The sequence below is a fragment of the Epinephelus moara genome, chromosome 6 (assembly GCF_006386435.1).
Source record: "Epinephelus moara isolate mb chromosome 6, YSFRI_EMoa_1.0, whole genome shotgun sequence".
Lineage (NCBI taxonomy): Eukaryota > Metazoa > Chordata > Actinopteri > Perciformes > Serranidae > Epinephelus > Epinephelus moara.
In genome coordinates this window covers 43,153,879-43,178,710 of record NC_065511.1, presented here as the reverse complement: position 1 = coordinate 43,178,710, position 24,832 = coordinate 43,153,879, and the positions used below count along the sequence as shown (strand labels likewise).

The window sequence follows — 24,832 nt, the reverse complement described above, 5'->3', positions numbered from 1 at the left end:
AAATGAAATATCAGAATCAACCAACATGCCAATTTCTGTCAATATGACAAACCAATATAAATATTTTTTTGTTAGGAAAAGTGAGCTGACTGGTTGCTCCGTAAGATCAGACGTAGATCAAAGCTTTGTGTTGGGTGCTCATGGAGAGCAGGAAACAAAATGTACGCAGGATGGCGCTCCAGGCGCTCCAAAAATACAGAGAACCAGCTTTAATGTCGCGGCTAAATCAATAAAAGAGCGAGCATGTTTCGACCACTGCAGGTCTTCATCACGGCTTTAAAAACAAGTTTTTAAATCTGTTTTACACATTTCATAAACCACCACAAAATAAATCACCCCGAGAAAACAAAATATTTAGAGCTTTTCAAATTTAAGAGAAACGTTCTTTATAAATGCAGTTAAATCCAACAATGACGTAACAGTCCGACACAATGCAAACACAATACATGGTGTTCAACAGGGTGTTACAGCAGTACGCCGACACTAATGAAAATACAAATGAAAGTAAAGATAAACAAGGTAAAAGCAAACAGGTATATTCAGTCAGAGGATGTGGGGAAGAAAGTTGCATAACTTTCAGTAATATTGGGATACCTATACATATATACACCTCACATATGTTTTGGATGCGTTTGTGAATAAGCCGAACATCAAATAAAGATGAAATGCTGAACTTTGGCAAAAATCTCAAGCAGCCTGTCTAAAGTAAAACTGTATAAGGTCAGAGGTCACACCAAAGAACAGGGCTGTAAAAAGAACGGAGGAGGTCGGAGGTAAATAAAATAAATACTTAGTTCAGATATTCTGACCTGAGAGATGATTTCCTCTCTGCTGCTGTCTCTCTCCACTTTCATCAGCCGGTGAGTTGATATAATGTTCGATCTCCATTCTTCTGACCGTTTGAGCCAAGTGTGAGAGAGAGAGGACTGTTCTGTCCTGCAAATTATCNATGATTTCCTCTCTGCTGCTGTCTCTCTCCACTTTCATCAGCCGGTGAGTTGATATAATGTTCGATCTCCATTCTTCTGACCGTTTGAGCCAAGTGTGAGAGAGAGAGGACTGTTCTGTCCTGCAAATTATCTCCACAACTGTAGCTTCCTGGGGAGGGGGTGTAAATTAATCATTCCCTCTTTATGAAGACTGATCATGATGCAATGCAACAACAACTGTGTCACCAACCGCACATCACAAAAATAAGTGTTCAACTTCCTGTCACCAGAAGATGTAACACACTAACGGTTTCCATCATCATCACGTTGAAGCTCCTTCTTTGGAGACAAAAAAAAAAGGACAGGAAGTCATGCTGTTTATCAAAAAGAAGAATACCAGAGAAGCCGGTGAACCCTTCATTCAACTATTTATAAATGCATATAAATGGTGAACCCTTCATTCAACTATTTATAAATGCATATAAATCAAATACTAAAAGAGGGGTCGTCTCTCGACTCTGTAAATCTCTCCACAGTCTAAAAGTTTCTTCAACAAAATATATAAGGGTGAGATGGGAGAAGGAAGGAGGCCTGATGTTGCTGGTTAAAGCAAATATCTGATCAGCCAATCACAGCCTACCTGAGTATTGTTGCTGACCGTGTCTGTCCCTTTATGGCTGAGGCGCTCTGATTCAGAAATAAATAGAGTATCAGCTGTTGCACAGGTCAAATAAATATTGGATTGCACTGATTATTCCATATGTTTGATTTATCAACCTGATGGCTCTCAGGTAAAAACTGTTTTTGAGTATTTGTGTGTGACGTTAAGCTCCTGTATCTCTGAGCAGAGGGCAGGAGAGAGACCAGCTTGTGACCCCGGTGGGAACAGTCTTAATTTTCATGGCTCTTCAGAGGCACAGGGAGCTGCAGATATCCTCCAGAGGAGGCAGAGGGCAGCCGATGATTCTTTTCATCACCCTCTGCAGAGCTTATTTGTCAGCAGCTGAACAGCCGTCACACAGAGATTCAGTGTGTCAGCACGCTCTCAATGGTGGAGCATTCGTGTAACACCAGCAGCTTCTCCTTCAGTCTGTTCTTCTGAAGCAGCCTCAGGAGGTGCAGTCACTGCCTTCTTCACTGCTGCAGAGGTGTTTACTGACCAGCAGAGGTCCCCAGAGATTTGCACTACAAAGAACTTGAAGGTGGAGACCCTCTCCACCCTGTCCCTGTTGATGAGGAGGGGGGCAGGTTCTGCTCAGTGTTGAGAGACATGTTTGTTTTCACAGCACCACAGACAGCTGCTGGATCTCTTCTCTGTACGCCGACTCATCTCCACCGTGTGTGAGACCGACCGCAGTGATGTCATCAGCAAACTTAATGATGGTATTGGAGTCAGAACAGAGAGCCAACAGCTGCTGAGACTCTGTGTCCCGCCGCCATCTTTTTTGTTCACCTAAGCAGAGCAGGTGTCTCATGTAGGCAGTGTCTTACTGCAGCTGTCGTGGGTTTGATTCCAGCCTGCATGTCATCCCCTCTTTCTGCCCCTTCTTACTTAACACTGTCCTGCTGATTAAAGGCAAAAGCCCAAAAAATAATCTTAAAAAAAAACAACAGCAGCAGACAACTCTGGGTTGATCTCCATCTCTGGGAAACTTGGGGCGTTTTTTTATCTCCAAGGTAACGGATACAAAAGCAAGAAGGTCAGAGTTCATGGCGTAACGTTATGAGACACCAGCATGTCTGATTGTGTGCAGACAGCTGCAGTACTTACTTGAAGTTAAAACAAAAAGGATGTGATTCAGAACGCACCCACGGTCACCTCTGGCTCCAGAAAACCAAGATGGCGTCGGCCATAATGCCAAACTCGAGTCCACAAACCAGTGGGTGACATCACGGTGGCTACGTCCGTTATTTTATACAGTCAGTGATTCTTTCTTTGTCAAAGAGGTGTGACGAAAAATGTGTTTTGTTTTCTGATTTCTGACACGATGGTTGAAGAATCACGCTGTTAGTGCTCGAACATTTTAGAGTCAGACACATTTCTGAAACCCTGCAGTAATCTGCACCAGCTTTTACTTTGAAGGTCAAGTCACAAGTCAGGACTAGGGCTGGGCGATATAACCACTATGTACGATATATCGCTATATTTTCAAGTACAATATGAATTTAGACAACACTGATTATATCGATATGAGGTCAAGTTGCGTTACATAACCATACCAGTGTTCATCTCTCCTCTCTCACAGCTCCACCCCCTCACTCACTCACTCGCTCACTCACTCACTCACAGTTTCTCCATCAACACTCAGACACAGAGCTGCTCCTCTGTTTAATCTGTCTGTTCATTAGTCTACAGTGTGACGTCGGCCTGTACGCTGCACGTGCTGCGCTACATCAGTCTGTGAGATGAATGAAATGACCGCAGCAGCACACGTGCAGTACAGCGCTGCGCTGCTAGTTTGTGTGTGTGAGGCGGATCATAGTGCATAGTGGTAGTTCTAGTCTAAAGTGTGACTTAAAAACATGCAGCGACAACACAGATGTTTCATATACAGACGTATATAAGGAGGACAAAGTGTCTCTGTCTCCGTCCGTCCCTCGGCCTCTCAGCTGATGCTCTGTGCAGAAATAAGATTCAAATATTTAAATCAGCACTAAATTCATTTGAAAGGCCAACAGATGGAAACTTCGTGTGTAACTCTGCCCACAAAGATTTTTAACCGTTTCAAACCTACCTGACACTTTAACAGTCCTGTTATAGTTCAGCATCCTGAGCTGCAAACCTTTAAACCTCTGTAGCTCCAGTGCTGCGTGCACAAAGTTACCGTACATTATTTTTAATTTCCATGTTGTGCAGCTGTTTATTTTCAAACAGGGAATAAAATCCTTTTCTTTGCATTTTATTTTGATCACAGTCTGTTTTTATAAAAGTGTGTGTGACATCTCAAATGTGGCTCTGACCTGCAGCTGAACACGGAGCTCATTTCACAGAGAACACCGAGATAAATATTGTGTATCGCCGCTCAGCCTGAAAATACCCAGATATGAATTCATGTCCATCTCATCAGCCCTGAGTCAGTAGTTCTTTTTGTGTTAAGTAAGTGTGACAAAACAAAATGTGTTTTTGTTTTTCTGATTTCTGACAGGGACAGAAAAGTCCTGATGGTTGGAGCATCACACTGTGAGCACTCGAGGGTTTTAGAGTCAGACACATTTCTTCAATCAGAGAATAAAAAGCATCTGCAGCTTTTACTCTGAAGGTCAAGTCACAAGTCAGGATCAACAAAGTCAGTGACGTTAAGTCTGAAGTCAGACCCGAGTCGATACATGTCAGTGTATGTATATATATATGTACACACTGTTGGTTTAAACATTAAGGACTTTATAGTTGAATAATAAAAATAACATCTCAGCGAGGCCTCAGAGGCTCAACTCTTCATCTGTGTTTTATAAAAACTAAATCCAGCGTGTAAAAAGTGTTAAACCAGAATCTGTGAGTGTCTCAGTCACATGAAGGTTTCCCACTAACTCTCAGACACTGATCCCTTCATGATCAGGACTCTGTGGTGTTCCGCTCGGCTCCGTCCTCGGGCTTTAAGAGGAAAAACTCCACGCTGGTGATGTCACAAGAAAAGATCAGGTTAAACTAATTATCTTTTAATGAGTGAGACAAAACTCAACAAGTGACATGTTGTTTGTTGAAATATCAACATCACACGGAAACTGAATCACAAAATGTCCCATAAAGTTAGTTTTAAGATGAGTCAGCTGTCTGTGAGCATCACGCTCTCCTCTCTGACTTTACACATAAAGCGAGTAATGAAGCGATTGAAACAGAATCATCAGTGAAAACGTTGATCATCATCACATGATCTGAGCTGTGAGAGCGGCCGTCTGTACTCTGATGGAAATATCTTTATTAGGATCTGTTGTAATGTGATTCCAGGAATCTACAGTGATTAACAGATTACATGATGATCATCAGACACCACAGATTACTGAGAGGATGACTCCAGGGTCAGACTAACCTCTGGTGATATTTACACCGTCAGTTTGTTGTGTTTGGATCAGTTATCAGTAGGGAGGTGCCGATGCTGAAACTCAGGGCCGATACAGATGTTTTTATATAGTTTGAATCAAAAAGAAAATTAAAGCTCCAACACACCAGGAAATTCAGGTTGCGAGGTATGCTTTGCTCACTGGAGGTTTAAACCATTTAAAACTGTCTTGAAACTTTGTATTTCAGAATTTCAAATTCAGTATTTTAGAAGTTACATTTAGTCACTGTGAGGGACTGATATCGTGAAGAATTATTGATACTACTTCTGTTATTGATTCAGTACTTTATCAATACTATCGGCTCTGCATGAAGAATGGACTTAGTAGCAGCTCTATAGCGCCATCTCTGTGCTAAAAGGGGCGATTGAGTGATGCCCCAAATCAACGAGTGGGAAGTGGGAGTGGCTTATGAAACCCTCCAACAGCAAGCCTGCAGTGATGCCAACTTACGCCCCATCTCCACCAAACCCTTTCAGTCCAGCACCTTTGGAACCAGCAGTAAGCCTTCAGACATGGTACCTAGACCCTCGGTGTGTTCAGACAGTCCTCTTAAATGTGGGCGGGGTTGTTGTCACTCACTGCTCCGTCCAGCACTCGCTGTATTTCCTCATCAGCGGTGACACAGATGGAAGTCTGCACCTGGTTTATCGTCCACAGAATGAGGCTGCACGCCCACATTTTCAGAACAAAATAGAACAGGCTGCAGTGAGAGTCTCTCTCCATGGGATATTTAAAAATAGCAGCTTTGTGCATTTAGTCCTTCTCAGGCAAGCTCAGGGGTTTAGCGTTGCTGTAGCCCACAGGAAGTGAGAATTAGAATATATGACCTTCACATAATCCGCTCCAAATTAATCTATATTTTTAAAGTCATTACTAAAAGTGTGTGTCATATAAAAACTAAAGTGATGGTCAAAGTTGTCACAGTGAAATTTAAGGTGTGCTGATGGATTCACGTCATCAACTCATGCATTGAGTAACATTACAAGTTAACGTTCCACCTTAAAAGTTGCCGGCAGTCGGCCCAGTGAATGAAGTTATTTTTTCTCTTTCATTTTATAGTTGTAGTTTACTGATGTATGAACAGAGGTTACAACAGAAACAATGAACTGAACTGAACTGCTCGGTGAAAACGGGGCTTAAATGTTACCAAACCTTAACAGTGGTGGCTCGTCTTGAGTTTCTCTAGCTCGGCTAGCAATGTGCTATAACGTACACAACTGCACTTGCTTGCATTTCTTGAAAATGTTTCGCCTCTCATCCAAGATCCCTCTTCAGTTCTGAGGTAACCAAGATCTGGACGACTGAGAATCTTCACCGACAGAGGCTGGCAATGGGAGTCTAATAAAGAATTCAGTAGTTCCTGGACAGATGTGTTTACTTTCACTGCCAACACTGGGAAATTAAAGTTCTAAATAATCATCACCAGCACCCTGCAGAGTCGCCACCTTGTGGTCAAACATATCAATGAATTCTCATTCGGACGCAACAGGCTGTGTTACCTTTATTTTAAGGCTCAAATATGTTCTGTGGCTCCAGACAGATTTTTTTTTTTACTTTTGGGTCAAAAATGGCTCTTGTGATAGTAAAGGTTTCTGACCCCTGATTTAGCCTCTACAATAAAGGCTTTTAATACTTCCTTCCATGTTTTCTGTATTTACGGAGGGTCTGGATCGCCTTCCTGTGTATCTTGTTGTTTCCTGTTGTCCATGAGCCCCCGACACAAAGTTTTGATCCATGTTTGATTTTACAGAACAACCAGTCGTCTCTCTTTTGTCATATCGGCAGAAACGGCATGTTGGCTGATTCTGATATTTCATTTTAAAGCCAATATCAGCCGATACTGATGACGTGCAGATATTATCGTGCATCCATATAAAACAGTTATTTTGCTCAGTTTGTTTCCTGATGGTTGTCACATCCAAGCCTGCTTTTAAAATCGTGTGATTATATTCAAAGAATAACTCGAAAGCCTCAACAGAAGCTTTGAATATTAAAAAATGACACTGGGCACAGCTCTGTGTGTGTGTGTGTGTGTGTGTGTGTGTGTGTGTGTGCGCACGAATGCTTGAATTCATTGAGTGTCTGTTAATTGATTGGTCGCTCACAGAATCAAACAGCAGACGTCTGATTCACTTTCTCAGTGGTGATGTCACAGCGCGCTCCATCCAATCAGATCGCTGATTTCAACCACAAAAAGTGTCTGGACTCTGTACGAGCAGGTCACACAGGCAGAGACTCTTTGTCATCATCATCATCATCATCATCATCATCACTCAGCCTGTCTGATGGGGTAAGACCTGATTTTCTAAACAATCTCTGGCTTCATCAGTCGATCAGAGAAACTTTGATGTTTCATTAATTTCTCAAGTTCAGTTTATTTTAACAGAAAATTTCATTCAGAACATTTCTCACATTTGATTTCATTATAAACTCTGAGTTTTGGACTGAACGAGGTGTCTGGGAAATTGTGTTTTTCAGTATTATTTATAGACCCGATAATCAATCAGTTTCCTCAGGAATCGTTCTGACTGGTCATAATTTATAACTATAACAAGAAAATAAATGTCTTTCACAGGAGAAAAAAAAATCTGAAAATAATCTAAAATCAGCCTCAAAGGACAAAAGACAGTTTGAAATGTCAAAATATTGTTTCATAAAACTGAGAAGATTTGTTCAAAAACATTCATAACTATCTGTAAAATAACTAATGTATGCTGTAAAGCCCTGTGAGGCAAATTGTGATTTGTGATATTGGGCTTTATAAATAAAATTGATTGATTGATTGATAATTGATAATACTTTCTGCCGTCACGTATTCTAAGATTTTAGTGTTTTATGAGCTGATTTTTTCAGATTTTGACGTGTTTTTTAGTTTTTGTTTGTGCTTGTCATCAGCGGTGAGACTGCGAGGTGTTGTCCTGTCAGGGTGTGGCTTCACTCATCTCACTCTGGAAGTTTCTGTCGCTGTTGCAGTTTATTAGTTGTGTAATTGAACAAATTTGCTGATTAACTCACACAGATCAATATCATGTTGATGTTTGATGATTTTGTTCCTTAAAATGTGATGAAATCTGTTTTTTTTTAGTCTCAGTAATAAAATAAAAAGTTTCTGGTTTTAAACATCTCTCTGATTTTAGTGTAATTTCTGATAGCTCTTCTCTCAGATTTCGACCCTGATATTTTAAATATTTCCTGTTTGATCGTTTAAAAAGCAGCATGAGACCAAACTGAACCGTCGGACTCAGAATTCATTTTCATCTGGAGTCTGTTTGTCTTCAAATGTTTTTTACAGTGTAGATTTGAATCATTTGAATTTGAAATCTGAGTTACAGTAAAATCAAACTGACAAACAGCAAGGAGAACTCTGGAGCCCAACATGAGGGCTGCGACCCCACAGAGGTCACAAGACGATTTACACAATGTGAATGCAGGAAAAACATTTATGCTGCACAAGGTTAGATTTAATCTTTTATCGGCTTTGAAATGAACAATCAGAATCAGCCAACATGCTTTTTCTTATTTAGCACAATGACTGAATATCACAGACACTGAACAGTGTTTCATGTCTCCATCTGCTGGTGGGCCGTCATGATGAGAGCATGTATGTATAATATGATGTTAATTCACTACAGAAGAGACTTGATGATCACTAAGGTTAGGTGGAGGAAAAGTGGATATATTGATATCAGTTATTGGTCATATAAGTTGTTATATATCAGCATATTGAATATCAGCAAAAAAAATCCAATATCTTGCATCCCTGCAACTTTCTCGTCTTGTTATTTCTGAGTAGGTTTCAGGCCTCTTAGAAACAGCTGACGTCACTTCCTGGTGCATCTGATTATAATTTATACTTTTTATAAATATTCTGTAATTGACATATTTAACACTTTGAACAAAAGCGCTGCTGAGCAGAACCAAACGCTCCAAAATGTGTTTCGATCCCACGTCATTATGAGCCAGTAATTTGTGTATAACCACATATTTTGGAAGGCTGTGATCATGTGACCAATGTGCTGATGGTACAGGAAGGAAGTGGTCACAAGTGGTCCAGTTCGGAGGTTTGCTGGTGGATGGGTCACAAAACATAGGACTTTCCCAGGATTTTCCAGGACAGTGGAACCGTGTGAATTCGTCAATATATTGTTTTTACATTGTTTTAAACACTGGGCTTCTGAATGATCCCAGAAAACACCAGGACGAGTCAGTATGATTCTAAATGACACTTTTACTTCAAATATAAATGTGTATTCATCATTTCTTATGTAATGTTAGCCTAAAAAACTCAGGATGGACTAAATGTTTGCTGAGAAACACAGTTTGTTACCTTTTCAAATCTGGGCTGTGTCACGTGGAGGCAGGAGGCAGAGAGCAGCTGCTTTGATGGGATGTCCTCTGGAAATACTCTGTTCTAAACTCAGCTGAAGAGCCAGGTAACAGTCTCTAAAGAAACAGACAGGAGCTTTAAACGTTTTCTACTGGTTCCCAACCTGAGGGTCCCGACCTCCACTAGGGGTCGCTAATGCTTCACAAGTAGGGATGCACCATCGTGGATTTTTGCAGATAAGCTGATATATAACAACTTATCTGACCAATAACTGATATCAATATGTCCACATTTTCCTCCACCTAATGTTAGTGATCATCAAGTCTCTTCTGTGGTGACATTAACATCATGTTATACATGTTATACACACTCCATCATGACGGCCCACCAGCAGACGGAGACATGAAACACTGTTCAGTGTCTGTGATATTCATTCATTGTGCTAAATAAGAAAAATCATGTTGGCTGATTCTGATAATGTGCCGATATTATTGTGGTTCTCTAAAATCCCTCCTCTGTACCCTTCACTCAGCGCAGCTCCAAACTGCATGTCACTTTAGTTTAAATTAATTATCAGAGACGTGATGTGTGAGACATAAACTTTATTTCAAGTAGAGTTTTGGTTTATAAAGACACACAGACATGGGAAAGCAATTAGGTGTCTGTCTCTGCTCACACTGGGCAGCTGAATCTGAATCTGACACAGAGTTTACACCGGACTATTTAACTTGTTGTTAAGCTCAGTGGTGGGTTGTTGCCTAAATGAGTCTGTCTGTACTGAGATGTTTTAATGGTGGATTATTTTCACAATAGTGACAAACAATTCTGAGGCTTTAGGGCAAACACTCAGGTCATGACGTCAGGTGAGGGAGACATGATGCTGCTCTGCAGGGCGCTCGATTTGTGTGTGGTTGTCTGAAGGAACGTTAAAGAGGCAGCGACTCGACTCAGTTGTCGGGAAAAACACACACTACTTACTGAGAATTGATGCTATGGACCAAATTTAAAAACTGAAATATGAAATTATTAATAGAAACAGAAGTCACCTGTAGCGCCATCTGGAGTCTGTCTGGGCACGCATCTGATTATTTGTCCAGTTTATCAGTTCTTCTGTACATTTAATATGAAATATCCACAAATATGTCAGTCAAGGTCGTCAGTTTACTCAGTGATAGAAACGGGGTCCCTTTAGGACCAAGGTTGGGAACCACTGATGTAAAGAACCACAGGGGCTGAAAGAGAACCTGAGGAACCGACATGTTTCTGTCTCACCAGGCGACTTTTGTTTTTAAGAGTTCAGAAATCATAAAGTTTGTTAATCTGAACCTTAAAATGAAGCTCAGTCACCTTGCTCACATGTTTGTGGCTGGATATTAAACTTATCAGGTCAAAGTAAAAGTAGAAAAATATCCTGTTAATCGTCTCGTGACCTCCAGGTTGGGAACTGATCACTGATTGGATCGTAACTCTCACAGTGTAAACAAACAGAGGTTGATATGATACAATGCAGATGTTTGTGATGGTGTGAATCGATGACAGCAGTTGGTTGTCACAGTGATGTTTGGGGAACATAATCAGAGTCCTGTATCGATGGTAAAATGGGAGACGATGATTTTTCACGCTGGTTTGATGAACAGTCGAGATCTTTGTGGAGGTTCAGCAGCTGACTGCCTCATGCTCATCTCTCCTCTGTTTGTTCCTCTCAGACTCGGTGAAGGAGAAATGTCTCAGCGTCAACATCAGGAGGTAACTTCTTCTTCTACTCCTTCCTTTTTCTTAATGTCCCTCTCCTTTTTGTTCTCCTGCTTCTTTTTGTTCTTCTCCTCCTTTGTCATCTTCTCATACACAGCTCAAAGGCTGAAGGGAACCCTTAATGGTCACAGTGTAACAGGAAGTCAGTTAAACTTCAGGGATCAATCAAGTGATTGTGAATCAGTTTCAGCTGCTTTGGTGCAAATCAAAGTGACAACAGGTGCAATGGAGAGGCAAAAGCAAGACAACCCCCAAAAAGGGAATGGTAAATGGACCTGCATTTGTATAGTGCCTTTCTAGTCATCTAGTGACCACTCAAAGCGCTTTTTACACTACACCACGTTCACCCATTCACACACACATTCATACACTGGTGGCCGAGGCTACCATACAAGGTGCCACCTGCTACTCAGTTTTAACACACTCACACACCAATGGAACAGTCATCAGGAGCAATTTGGGGTTCAGTATCTTGCTCAAGGATACTTCAACATGCAGCCTGAAGGAGCCCAGGATCGAACTGCTGATCTTTCGATTGGTGGATGACCCGCTCTACCTCTGAGCCACAGCCGCCCCGGAATGGTTTTACATGTGGTGTCCACAGACAGTTGCTCTCTCCTTATCCTTCCTGACTGATTCTTCTCTAGTTTGGTCTTCTGCTAGTGTCCTTGGCACTACTGGTAGCATGAGGCCGTANGGGTTCCTCCTGGTGCAGAGGGCCCTGGGTTCCTCCTGGTGCAGAGGGCCCTGGGTTCCTCCTGGTGCAGAGGGCCCTGGGTTCCTCCTGGTGCAGAGGGCCCTGGGTTCCTCCTGGTGCAGAGGGCCCTGGGTTCCTCCTGGTGCAGAGGGCCCTGGGTTCCTCCTGGTGCAGAGGGCCCTGGGTTCCTCCTGGTGCAGAGGGCCCTGGGTTCCTCCTGGTGCAGAGGGCCCTGGGTTCCTCCTGGTGCAGAGGGCCCTGGGTTCCTCCTGGTGCAGAGGGCCCTGGGTTCCTCCTGGTGCAGAGGGCCCTGGGTTCCTCCTGGTGCAGAGGGCCCTGGGTTCCTCCTGGTGCAGAGGGCCCTGGGTTCCTCCTGGTGCAGCGGGCCCTGGGTTCCTCCTGGTGCAGAGGGTCCTGGGTTCCTCCTGGTGCAGAGGGCCCTGGGTTCCTCCTGGTGCAGGACAATGCCCGGCCTCATGTGTCCAGAGTGTGTAGGCAGTTCCTGGATGATGAAGGCATTGATGCCATTGACTGGCCCTCTAGTGCCTCTGACCTACAGTAAATCCAACAGAGCAGCTATGGGACGTTATGTATCGATGCATGTGACGCTGCCAAGTACCACCACAGACTGTCCAGGAGCTCACTGATGCCTTGATCCAGGTCTGAGATGATTGATAATTTTGGTTCTCAGTCATTTGGTTCTCAACAAATTATACAATGTACATCAGTAAATATTTTACAGTTCAATCATTCATTCATCAATGTACTTAAGTGTTCCCTTCATATTTTTGAGCAGTGTAGTATTGCGGTGACGTTACCGTGTTTCAGACCGGATGCGGTAACGTTACCGTGTTTCAGACCGGATGCAGTAATGTTACCGTGTTTCAGACCAGATGCAGTAACGTTACTGTGTTTTCAGACCGGATGCAGTAATGTTACCGTGTTTCAGACCAGATGCAGTAACGTTACTGTGTTTCAGAGGAGCGCCGTGCTCAGGGTCTCCAGCCTTCCTCTGGTTCGCTCGGCGCTGCAGTCGATGACCTTTGCGTACTCAGAGGTCAAAGGTCGTTACCCTCTTCTGCGTCTGATGGGAGGAGTTGCTGAGGTTGGAATCCGCAGTGTCTCCCAAGTCGCCATGACACAAGCCACGCCCCTCCTGCAGAGTCTGGAGCCACAGAGTACGTGATACTGCAAATACTACTGATACTACTGCTGATACTGCTGAGTATTACTGACTGACTCCTGCAGAGTATATGTAGATAAATACTATTAATACTGCTGCAGCCTGAAGTCTGTGGAAGTGAATACTGCTGCTGATAATACTGTGTTTAATACTATAAATACTACTGCTGATACTGATACTGTGAGTACTTCTGTCTCTGTCTGTCTCTGTCTGTCTGTCTCTGTGTCTGTGTCTGTCTCCGTCTGTCTCTGTGTCTGTATCTGTGTCTGTCTCCGTCTGTCTCTGTCTCTGTCTCCCTCTGTCTCTGTCTCCGTCTGTCTCTGTCTCTGTCTCCGTCTGTCTCTGTGTCTGTCTCCCTCTGTCTCTGTCTCCGTCTGTCTCTGTCTCTGTCTCTGTCTCCGTCTGTCTCTGTGTCTGTCTCTGTCTCTGTCTCTGTCTCTGTGTCTGTCTCTGTCTCTGCAGTTGAAGTTGCCAACAGTATGGCTCTGGTTGGTCTCGACCGTCTGGAGAAAAACTTCCCCATCCTGAACCAATCAACGGACGAGGTTTGTTCTCATCATCATCATCATCATCATCATCTCTAATATCACAGATCAGACCTGGAGCCAGTTATTGATCAAAAGGAAATTAATGACAAATAATTGAATAACCAATAATTTAATCATCAATAATTCCCCTCTTTTCTATCTGTGAGTCTGTTTGTCGTCCACAGACGAGACATTTGTCCCTCTGTTATAATAACCTATAAACTAAATAATTGATTGACGGACTAATCAATAATGATCAGAGTGAATATACATGTTGCTTCGGGGTCAGAGTGAGCAGGTGTGCAGAGCGTCCCCGTTGACCAGGTGTTGTCCTCTGGTCCTCAGGTGATGGGACACCTGAAGGACGCCCTCTTCCTGACGCTGGACGACGTGCAGCTGTGGATGGTGGACGGGATGGACGGAGCTCTGGATCAGCTGGAGCGTCTGTCCGACGCCACTCTGGCGGCCATGCGGCAGCTGCAGGACACTCAGGTGGGCCGAGCCGCCACGTCGGGACTGGACGACGTCCTGAGTCGTCTGGAGGACGCCACCGCCTACTACCTGCCCCTCCCCCCCACGCTGCGTGAGTACTGGGGCATTCTGGGTAACTGTGGGTGAGGATTTGGTTTCAGCCGTCTGACTGAGCTCAGAGAGGTCTTTCATGATGTCCTCCAGTCTGTCCATCAGTCTGTCCCCCAGTCTGTCCTCCACCAGTCTGTCCTCCAGTCTGTCCATCAGTCTGTCCCCCAGTCTGTCCTCCATCAGTCTGTCCCCCAGTCTGTCCTCCACCAGTCTGTCCTCCAGTCTGTCCATCAGTCTGTCCCCCAGTCTGTCCTCCAATCTGTCCATCAGTCTGTCTTCCAATCTGTCCTCCATCAGTCTGTCCTCCATCAGTCTGTCCCCCAGTCTGTCCTCCACCAGTCTGTCCTCCAGTCTGTCCTCCACCAGTCTGTCCCCCAGTCTGTCCTCCAATCTGTCCATCAGTCTGTCTTCCAATCTGTCCTCCATCAGTCTGTCCTCCATCAGTCTGTACTCCAGTCTGTCCTCCACTCTGTCGTTCATCAGTCTGTCCTCCACTCTCTCTTTCATCAGTCTGTCCTCCATCAGTCTGTCCTCCACTCTGTCCTCCATCAGTCTGTCCTCCAGTCTGTCCTCCAGTCTGCTCAGCAGCAGTAAACCTGATTCACAGTTAGTTTCTGGGTGTGAGCTCGTGGACAGAGACAACTGGATCATCAGTCAGAGTCTCAGACTGACATCAGAAGTGATCATTTAACCCTTTATGCGCATCACTCATTTATGAAGGCGGATTGGGGCCATGTTAAAGAAAAAAATCTTAGATTTCGAGAACGAAGTCGTAAATCTGTGAGAATAAAATTGAAATATTACGAGATTAAACTCATAATTTGAGGGGAAAAAAGTTACAGATTGAAACTGGAAAGTTGGTAACATGGTGTAAAAAGTGACAAAGTGTGAACAGCCATAAGACGCAAAGCAGAGCTGGAGGTATTACAGGTATATGAATGTAAACACGCTCAGTGCAGCATCACCCAGATGTGTCGATCACTGGCGGCTCCCTTCTGTAATGTAGTGTGTGATACAAGACAACAACCGAAGAGGTATTTTTTCTGGTGACGCACTGGTGGAAGTGAAGTGATGTAGATCAGTGTGGATGAATGAAAAATGAAAACAATAAAGAGTTTATTTTGGGTGGTTACACATTAGGTGACACTGTAGATGTGATGATGTCACATGAAGTCCTGTTGGTAACACGTTATGTTACTGAAGCGCTGCTCTTCAGCTCCAGAATCTTCTCTGTGTTTTATTTCACAAAGAATCTGAGAAACGCTTCAGACGGGTGAAATGTCCCTGCTGTTTGTCTGTCAGGTCGGGAGTGGGAGATGAGGGTGCAGGAGTACGAGGACGAAGATGAGGACGCAGACGAGCCCAGCCTGTGGACGAGGGTGCGCAGCCTCCTGCTGAACCTCAGCCTGCAGCTTTATCACCGCATGATGAAGGTCAGAGAGCAGCTGCAGAGAGCCGTCAGGGCCATGGGAGACGCTGCAGACAAGGTATGAATAATGTTCATGAACTTTATTTATACAGCACATTTTAAACACAGTCACAAAGCGCCTTACAAAACTGAATAAAAGACAAAGCAGATAAAAAAAAAGATAACAGAGTAAAACACGATAATAAAAAAGGTGATTTTAAATTTTTAGATTTTAAAGATGAGGCTGAGTCTGCAGCTCTGATCTCCTCAGACACGTCACTCCATAGTCGAGGAGCTGTGACTGCAGGAGCTGTCAAATCTGTGCTTTAATCCAGACGTCGAAACAACAAGAACAGATTCATTTGAGGATCTCAGGCTGTGAGAGGGAACACAGGGCAATAAAAGATATGTTATAAAACTTGGAGCGAGGCCTCTCAGGGCTTCACAAGTCATCAATAAAATCTTACAGTCATTTCTAAAAGCAGCAGGTCACCAGTGTAGGGAAGGATCGCCATGATGTGTCATGTTTTCTAGTCTGAGTCAAGACTCTAGCAACAGAGTTGTGGATGAGCTGGAGGCAGGAGAGGGATTTCTCACTGGTGCCAGAGGAACTACAATAATCTATTCGACTGGTTATGAATGCATGAATCAGTTTCCGTGTGTGTGTTAAAGGAATGATCTGATCCTGGAGATGTGTCTGAGATGGTGGAAGGTGGATTGAATTGAATTGACATATTTATCCAAACTGACAGTTTGTTTAGAAATGACAGCGAGGTTCCTGCAGTGTGGAGTCACAGAGTCGGACAGAGAACTGAGACTGTTATGTGATATGTGAACGTTCACATCAGCCTGTGATGAGGTGACAGTAAAATACAGAGTTTCAAACACGTTCAGACATATTTGTAGTTGTATGGTGTGTGTATGGTTGAGGTGGTTTGGGGGGCCTCCTGTCAGGGTTAGGGAGGTGTACCGGCACGTTCGGCTGGTGAGCGGCGCTGGAGCAGAACATGCTGTGATATTACATATCTCATCTGGTCTGGGAATGCCTCGGGTCCCTCAGGAGGAGCTGGAGAGCATCGCTGGGGAGAAGCACGTCTGGAGTACTTTGCTGCCCCTGAGCCCTGGCTTTGGATAAGCAGATGATGGATGGTTTGAGACAACACGAGGGAACATGAACAGACAGAATTAAAAACTCAAAGTCTCTGAGTTCACTCATTCATTAGATTCACTCCATCCTGATGTTTCAGGCAGCTGCTTTGCAGATAACCTCCTCATCAGAGGTGATAATGATCAGCTGCTTGTTTATTTTGGGAAAACCAGTTTGGGAACTGGTCCATCAGCAGAGTGTTTATATGTTCATTATCTTAATAAAGTGTTCATACAAAGCTGACACATTAAATCAAGATTGAAATGTGACCCAGAAAAGATTTAAACAAAGAAATACAACAGAAACATTTTCTGAGTAAACTTGTAGCTCAAATGGAAGTTTTAGATCAAGGACAGTGATTTAAAGATGTCTCTGATTTTAAAGTTAATTTGAGGAGGTCAGACTCCATATTTTTTGACAAACCTCTAAATCAGATGTTTATTAAAGCAGCAGATCAACATTTAATTTCCCCTCTGAATATTTCCCTCGTCACGTCTGGCCTCAGACATGTGTCTCCTCTCAGCAGCTCAGTGCAGCTTCAGCAAACTGAGATGATTATCAGCGTCGCTGTGACGCAGCTGTTTAAACTGAATCTTTCTGTCCTTTAAATCACCATGATAGAAATCTGAAAACAAACAAGTGTGTGTGTGGCGGTGGCAGCGGCTACGTGACCAGACACATGAGCGTCTTTCCGCCCTGAAAACACAGATCTCATTCACTGTGATCGGATGCGGTCCGACTGATTTCACACTGAAGCTCAGAAATAAATAAGAGTTTGTTTTTATAACAGGACTCTGAGGAAATGACATAAAACTGCATGAAAACACTGAATTACACAAAAATATTAAACTCAAACAGCAGCTGAAAAAAATCAATCTGTCGCTGCTGTCTGACACAAACCTTACATTTACATGATCTGTTTTTATTTTCATATAAAGTGATGTATCTGATAGGAAAGGCAGCTTTATTTATACACTACATTTCATACAGCTGTGCTTTACTGAGCGATAGAATATAAAACAGAAGGAAACAGATTTACAATAAAAGAGTGAAGATATAAAAGGTTAAATTAATGACTAAATGATTTACAGTTTAAAAAATCACCATTAAAAATAGCAAACATGCAGAACAAGAGGTGCAAAGATAAAAAGATTATTTATAATGACTTAAAATGGAGTTTATAAATAAGTTAGCGGTCATTACAGGGTAGAGGAGGCCGAGTAAGGAAGGAACGTTTTTTAGCTTTGAGTCGAGGCTGTCTGACATCATCTGGGAGGTTGTTACAGGTTTGTGCTGCTTTACGATGTTTTGTTTGAAATCTTGGGACGGTCAGTCAGTTGGGTTCACACTTTATGATATCAGCCCGATATCAGCCCGACGCAGTGTTGTACGCTGTCCACTCGGATCGTGAACAACGACTGTTGTACGATATCCTCTATTGTCTTATCTCCTGTAGTGTGTCACAGTAGACGACAACCGACGCCACGTCTGAGACGCCTCACGACGTTCCAACAGAAAGTCTAGCATGTTTGATTTTATTTTTGTCCTCCACGACTTCTCCTGTCACAGCCGTCACTTTGACCAATAGGAACACAGAGCGATCTGCTGCCGTGGAAACTGTAGGACAACAACAGCCCAGCCTTTTAGATATTTCCTGTAGGGACGTTAGCACACAGAGTAAAAAGGAAACAGCAGAGGCACTTTATCAACCCGCTGAGTACTGCCATTAGCATCAAGCTAGCAAACAATGTTCTTTCTTCATAATGGAGGATATAAAGGAATCAAACTCACAGATAGTGTCTGGGCCTTTACTCAGCACAGCTGCAGAGGCTACCAGCTGCATCTCAAACACACTACATTAGAAACAGGCCCTCATTTATTATTCTGTTTTTAGTTTTAATCCTGTTAAATTTAATGCATCACACCGTCATTTCAAACTCAACACTTCCTGTATCCATTTCAAATTAAAAGCCCCTCATCATTTCAGCTGAGATAATTCCTTCATTTTCATAAGGGTTTTATTGTGAAACATTTGCAAGAACTTCCTGTAGAGGATTCAGTGACTGTCATGGCGGTACTTCAAATGTAGCTCTGCCCATCTGGTGACACTATTTACGTTACTATAGTAACAGTTCAGCTGGAACATGAACAGACACAGTGACTAAAATAATAGTAATAATAATAACAATAATATGACGAGAATAGTCCGATGACATCACACATGTCGTGAAAAACGACCAAGGATGATTGGTCATGGACCATCCTGTAGTCTGTCATGTCTGTCGGCCAAGTCACGACACAATTTTATGACTCTGCAATCACCTGATCTGACATAGAGACTGTCAGAACGGACAAAAATGTTGTGTAGTCTGCATCCGACATAAGGATTTTAGAACGGGAGTAATGTGGTCATATTTCCAAGTTTTTGTCAGGACCCACGCGGCAGCATTCTGAATAATACGAAGTTGCAGATCATCTTATTTTGAAGGGCCTACAAACAGAGCACTGCAAGGTCTCGCTTTGACATTATTCCTCTGACCCTAGCAGTGTGTTTAAATGGTAGCAGGCAGATGATGTTACGGATTTGGTGTGGCTGTGGAAATTTGGTCCAAGATGACACCAAGGTTTGGTGTTTGACTCTTAAGTCCAGCTCAGACCAAAGACTCACGACGAGACAAAACCGTTTTAGAACGTTGCAGAGAAAAGTAGCAGCCATGTGAACCTGGTGAAAGCAATATGTGCATTTGTCATCTGCATAATTATGGTAAGCTACATTATTATTCTGTATGATTTGGCCCAATGGAAGCATATGGAGATTAAACAAGAGGGGTCCCAAAATGGAACCCTGTGGGACCCCACATGTCACGGCCATCTGCTCTGACATATAGTTACCAATCGAGACAAAGAACTTCCTGTCATGAAGATGTGACCTGAGACAGTCCGACCCAGGTTTCTGGTCTCCGTAACAGGACGGTCTTCTCTCTCTAAAACAGCACTTAAATCCATCAGCACTGAAACAGAGACTCTGAGTCTGTGTTCAGGTGAATGTCAGTTATTAGCTCTCTGAGGGCAGCCTCAGTAACGGGGCCGAACACCTGACTCAGAGTTATCAAAGCAACTGTTCAGCTTCACTAAGTCAGTAACTTTACTTAAGAAGTTAGAAACAGGCCGACAGGCTACAGTGGCATCAGCACTGCTCTTCTTCAGGAGAGGCTGCAGTTTCATTTGGAGAGGAGCCAGACTGGATGGAGACATAAACTTTATAAAATCAGCAGAGCGGCCTCTCCGCCCAGTTAAAGAGGCACACAGGAAGATAAGGAGCTCCATCCCTGATAACAGTTTCCTCTGCAGAGATCTGACTCTGTGTACGTGCTGCACCAGGCGTCTGAACACACTCACTGTGCTGCTGTGTTTATTTACCCTCTGTCATCATGAACTACTGTAACACACTCACTTGTTTTATGTTCATCTGTTTCGACCAGTGGTGGAAGAAATATTCAGATCCTGTACTGGAGTAAAAGCACTCAAGCCGGCGTGATACTCAGTGTTTGCTTAATCATTTCATTATTGCTGTTTTGATGTAAATTGTTCTGTATTTTTCCGACGCTGTCGTCATCGTGGGCCTTCTGACTACGATGGCTGATGTGAAAATATCTCTATCTAGAGCCAGTGTTTGGTTTGTCCATTCTGGGCTACTGCAGAACCATGGTGGTGCAACATGGTGACCTCTGTAGACGAGGACCTGCTCCCTGTGCAGATATAAACAGCTCATTCTAAGATGACAAAAATGCAACGAGTCTCATTTTCATCTGATTAGACACTAAAGAAAACAGACGGATTATATTATTCCCTCCTGAATCTGACTTACTGGAGCTTTGACAGACTCAAACATGTTTAAATCATGATCACATCTTATGATAACATTATTTATAATAGCATTTATCATCATAGTTAAAAACTGCGAGCTGCTGACTGAGCTTCACAATAATGAGACTGTGTGTGTGTGTGTGTGTGTGTGTGTGTGTGTCTGTGTGTGTGTGTGTGTGTGTGTGTGTGTGTGTGTTGGCAGCCATCCTGGTAGTGTCTTCTCGTGTTGTTCTGGCTGTTGCTCAGAGGTCATGACCTTCTGTCCCAGTCTGACCCAGATACCTGATGAGACCCTGCAGAGTCTCTGTTCACTGAACGCAGCCAGCAGGAACCAGATTCCTCTCCTCACTGGTTTCACTGGTTTCATCACGTTTCTCTGTTCGGTTGATTAATGTTGTTTCTTCTGTCTGTGAACCTTCATCATCATCATCATCATCATCGTCATCACCATCGTTATTAAATTATCTTCTGGTGGTTTAAATCTCGAGACGACTCGTCAGATTGTCTCAAAATGTCCTGAGCCTGTTTATAATTCTGAAAAATGAACCAGGGGTTAAACCCAGTGCTCCCAGTTTAACTCTGAGAGAAACCAGTCCTCCTTGAAAGTAGACTGAGTGTTACTGACTGAGTGTTATTATGGGCCCCACAGTGTGGAAGATCCAGGTAATTTCATACTGCAGAAACAGAGCTTTTTGGCTTCACTGAGTAACTTTGATAGGAATGAACGGGGGCCACCTTCAACACTGGATCCAGGTCTCTTTATACAGTCATGGTTTTGCTACTACAAAAATTGACTTCAAAGTCCAGGGGCCCTTCCTGGGGGCCTGGGTCTATGGGGACCCTTGTACATGTACTCGCTTTTGGAGCCAGCCTCAAGTGGCCATTTGAGGAACTGCAGTTTTTGGCACTTCAGCGTTGGCTTCACTTTTAAGGCCTGGAAGTTAACACTTGGTGTTTGCAAATGTAGATGACTAAAATCTCTTGATTATTTATAATGCCAGGACACATAGATAACCTGAGACATAATAAAATTAATTGTACATGCAATTAAAAAGTAGCTAATTCAACAGAAAAGAAAAATGGAAGGATTGTTCGCCTTCAATAAAAACCATCACAAACAAAATAAATACAGTTCATACGTACAAATGACCTGGACAATAAAAACATTTCCAATTTTAATGAGTTAAAACCAACAAGTATCGTAAAGGTTTGTGCTTTTAATTCAAGTGTGGATTTCCTCTTTTTAAGGTTTTACTTGGTGCTGAAAGCTGATTCATTCAGTTGATCTAAAGAAAATTCATCATACATATGAAACAGAATATTTTGAGGCTCAGACGTTTAATTTCCTGCATTCTGGTTCATTTTTATGCACCAGTTTGTTTGCACCAGTTTGTTTGCACCAGTTTATGCTGTGAATGTCTTAAATTTTGTAAATAATTTTATAATAATAATAATAATTTATAATAATAATAATCATGATGTTTTTCTGTAAGTGAGGAGCCGTGCCGACCATCAGAGTTTGATTTGTTGGTTGTGTTTGTGTCTGAGCTCGTCACAGGTTCAGACTCTGATGCTCAGTTATTTCTCAATTGGTCCTGAGAGTAGGACCCGTTGTGACTGTCCCTGAATCAGCCCCCCTGCTGTCGCTGTCGTTGTTGTTGCTGTCTCTGTCCTCGTGGCGTGACTCTGGCGGCCGTCCTCACGTGTCTCAGTCCGCAGCTCTGAGCTGGTCTCAGTCCAGACCTCTTGTTCTCTGGTGTGCTGGGAAACTGTTGAAGCTGCCAGCTGGACTCTGAGAAGCTTTCAAGTCCTGTTTGGATCAGACGTCCATCAGAACAACAGAACGTTTACTACGGACGCTGGATAGACAGACAGAGCTGACCTCTGACCTCTGACTGAGGTCAGAAAGAAGAGCTGAAGGTGACGGTTCTCTTAGTGAGCTGTTCAGTTATCAGCTTCATCACGTCGTGTTTCTGTCATTTCTCCATCATGTTCTTGTTTTAGTGCAGGGCATTTTTTAATTGTGTTCCCATCACGTTTCCAGAAAGTTTACGTCATGTTTCTGTCGTGTTCCCATTTTGTTCCCATCATGTATCTGTCATGTTCCCGTTGTGTTACCATCTTGTCCCTGGCGTGTTCCTGCTATGTCTCTGTCATGTTCCCATAATATTTCGGTTGTATCCCCCTCTTGTTCCCATCATGTATCGGTCATGTTCCCCTCTTGTTCCCATCAGGCTTCAGTCAATGCCTTGTTTCCTGTGGCTGCGTCACACTAAGAGCTCATGTGTTGGTCCACTTGAAGTGTTTTATTGTGACATAGCAGCAGGAGGAAGTGTTGTGTTAGCATTAGCAGTGTTAGCAGCAGGTTCATGAGTGAGCTGATGTGATGAAGGTTATTAAGTTCTTGTGTTTGGTTTTTTGGGAGAAAAAATGTTTTTACAGGATGTTGAGAAAATCTGGAGTCAGAAGAGTCCTGATCGAATTATTAAGATAAAAACAATGAGATTCAAGATGAACAATAATCTGGGAACTGACAGTTTCTTGTGTTTCACATGTGGTGATGTCATGATTTTCTGAGTGGATCAGGTTTTGTTGTGGGGCTTCAGAGGACCTCAGGGGTCTTCAGGGGTCTTCAGGGGGCCTCGGGGCCTCACTCTGGTGCTGGTTGCTGTGTCAGCTGCTGACCTCCTTTGTTCCCTGCAGGTGGGCCTGGGTGGAGTCCTGGATCTGGTTGGTGAGCTGCTGCAGTACCTGCAGCGCCTCCTGGTGGCGCTGGTGTACCGGGCAGAGGGTCTGCGGGAGCTGACAGTGGGTGGAGTCAAACATCAGGCCGTCATGTTAGCTGAGCTGCGTCCCGTGCGTCAGATCAAAGAACTGCCGGTTCAGGTCCAGCAGCTGCTCGGAGACCTGCAGGAACTCTCCAAGCTCCTCCTGCAGCTGGTGATCAACGCCACACCGCTCTACACCATGGTGAGGCTCACGGGACGGACTCACCGTCTGAGACACACACATTTCTTGGTGTAGCTGAGCGACCAGTTTCCTGTTTCCAGTCGCAGTGTGTGGACGATAAAATAATCTGAACTCGTATGTTTCAGCTGCAGCAGCCGACGGCTCAGGAGGTGGAGGACTTCCTGAACCAGGAGGACTTCTCAGCTGAGTCTTCGGCTCGTCGCAGCTCTGCTAACAGCCTCTTCCTAAAAGCTATGGATGGACGTCCTCGCCGCCGCCGCAGTCTCTACTCCCGTGCTGCCCGGAGCCCCTCCGGCCCCCAGAGCCCAGACCCCACCAACGCCCCCCGCCGCCGCTCCAGCGTGAAGGACCTTCCAGCCATAGAGCTGGACAGCCTGCAGCTCCCTTCCGAGGTCACTGCGCACCGCCGTCCATCCGCCACAGAGATGCTTCTCGCTCCGCTCAAACAGTTCGTCTCCCAGAGCCAGAAGGCGTTCGAGTACTTGAGCCCCAACACCCCCGAGAACAGCACCAGTGCCACCAACGGCACCAATGGCACCGACGACGTGGAAACAGACGACTCTTAAACACCACGCTGACATCTCTGATCCAATCACCACTGCCGGTCCCACCCCCCGACCAATCACAGAATCCCATCTCATACCCCAACGATGACACATTTCTGCCTCAGCTGATGCTGGTTTGTTCGTACACGTTCAGCAACAGAGCGATTGGAAAGTTAGTTTAGATCTCTGAAAAACGAGTCGATTCATAAATCAGGAGGTTTTATTTTATTGTAACAGAAACAGGAAAGATTTAACGACGCCTCGTCAGCTGCGGTTTGACTTTTAGTTTTCATCAAGAATTTATATATAAATTTATATTTCAGTCGACTTTATTATCATTATTATTATTAGCATATTTTAAATGTACAGTTTATAAAAAATGTTCATTCCATAAAATATTTACTTTAAAACTCCTCTGAAAACAAATTAGCGACAAGATGCACTGCTTTCAGTCACATCTCATGACCTTCATCATCATTGAGTCTCACATACATCTGCTGAGGTCCACGAGACGTGACTGAAAGCTCTGGAAATAAATTGCTGTTTGACAAAGATTATTCAAGCTCAACATGTTATTATGAAAGGCTGTTTCTCTCCTCTGGGCCACCGTACTGAGACAAAGCACGTCGGCTCAGTTTACTGTGATGAAGAGTTGTTTTTGTTGTTGTTTAGAGATGTGATGAAGGTTTTGACAGAATAGTGAAAGGTGACAGAATGGTCCTTAATTATATTTGATCCGACCTGAATCTAATGGATATCTGAAATGTTTTTCAGCACTGAAGTTGAACTGAATTTAAATAAATTAACATAAAGTGTCTGTAACTGACTTTTAGTTCACG

General features: G+C 43.6%; 1 protein-coding gene across 1 annotated transcript; it reads left to right on the top strand.

Annotated features, from left to right (window-relative positions):
- The first annotated feature begins 7,134 nt into the window (after window positions 1–7,134).
- On the top strand, window positions 7,135–24,014 carry plin6 (perilipin 6). The gene is given in 9 exon segments (XM_050047892.1): window positions 7,135–7,191; window positions 7,193–7,278; window positions 11,022–11,061; window positions 12,744–12,942; window positions 13,410–13,492; window positions 13,820–14,057; window positions 15,359–15,543; window positions 23,182–23,448; window positions 23,574–24,014. Coding segments are annotated over 9 exon segments (1,596 nt in total).
- The last annotated feature ends 818 nt before the right edge of the window (window positions 24,015–24,832 follow it).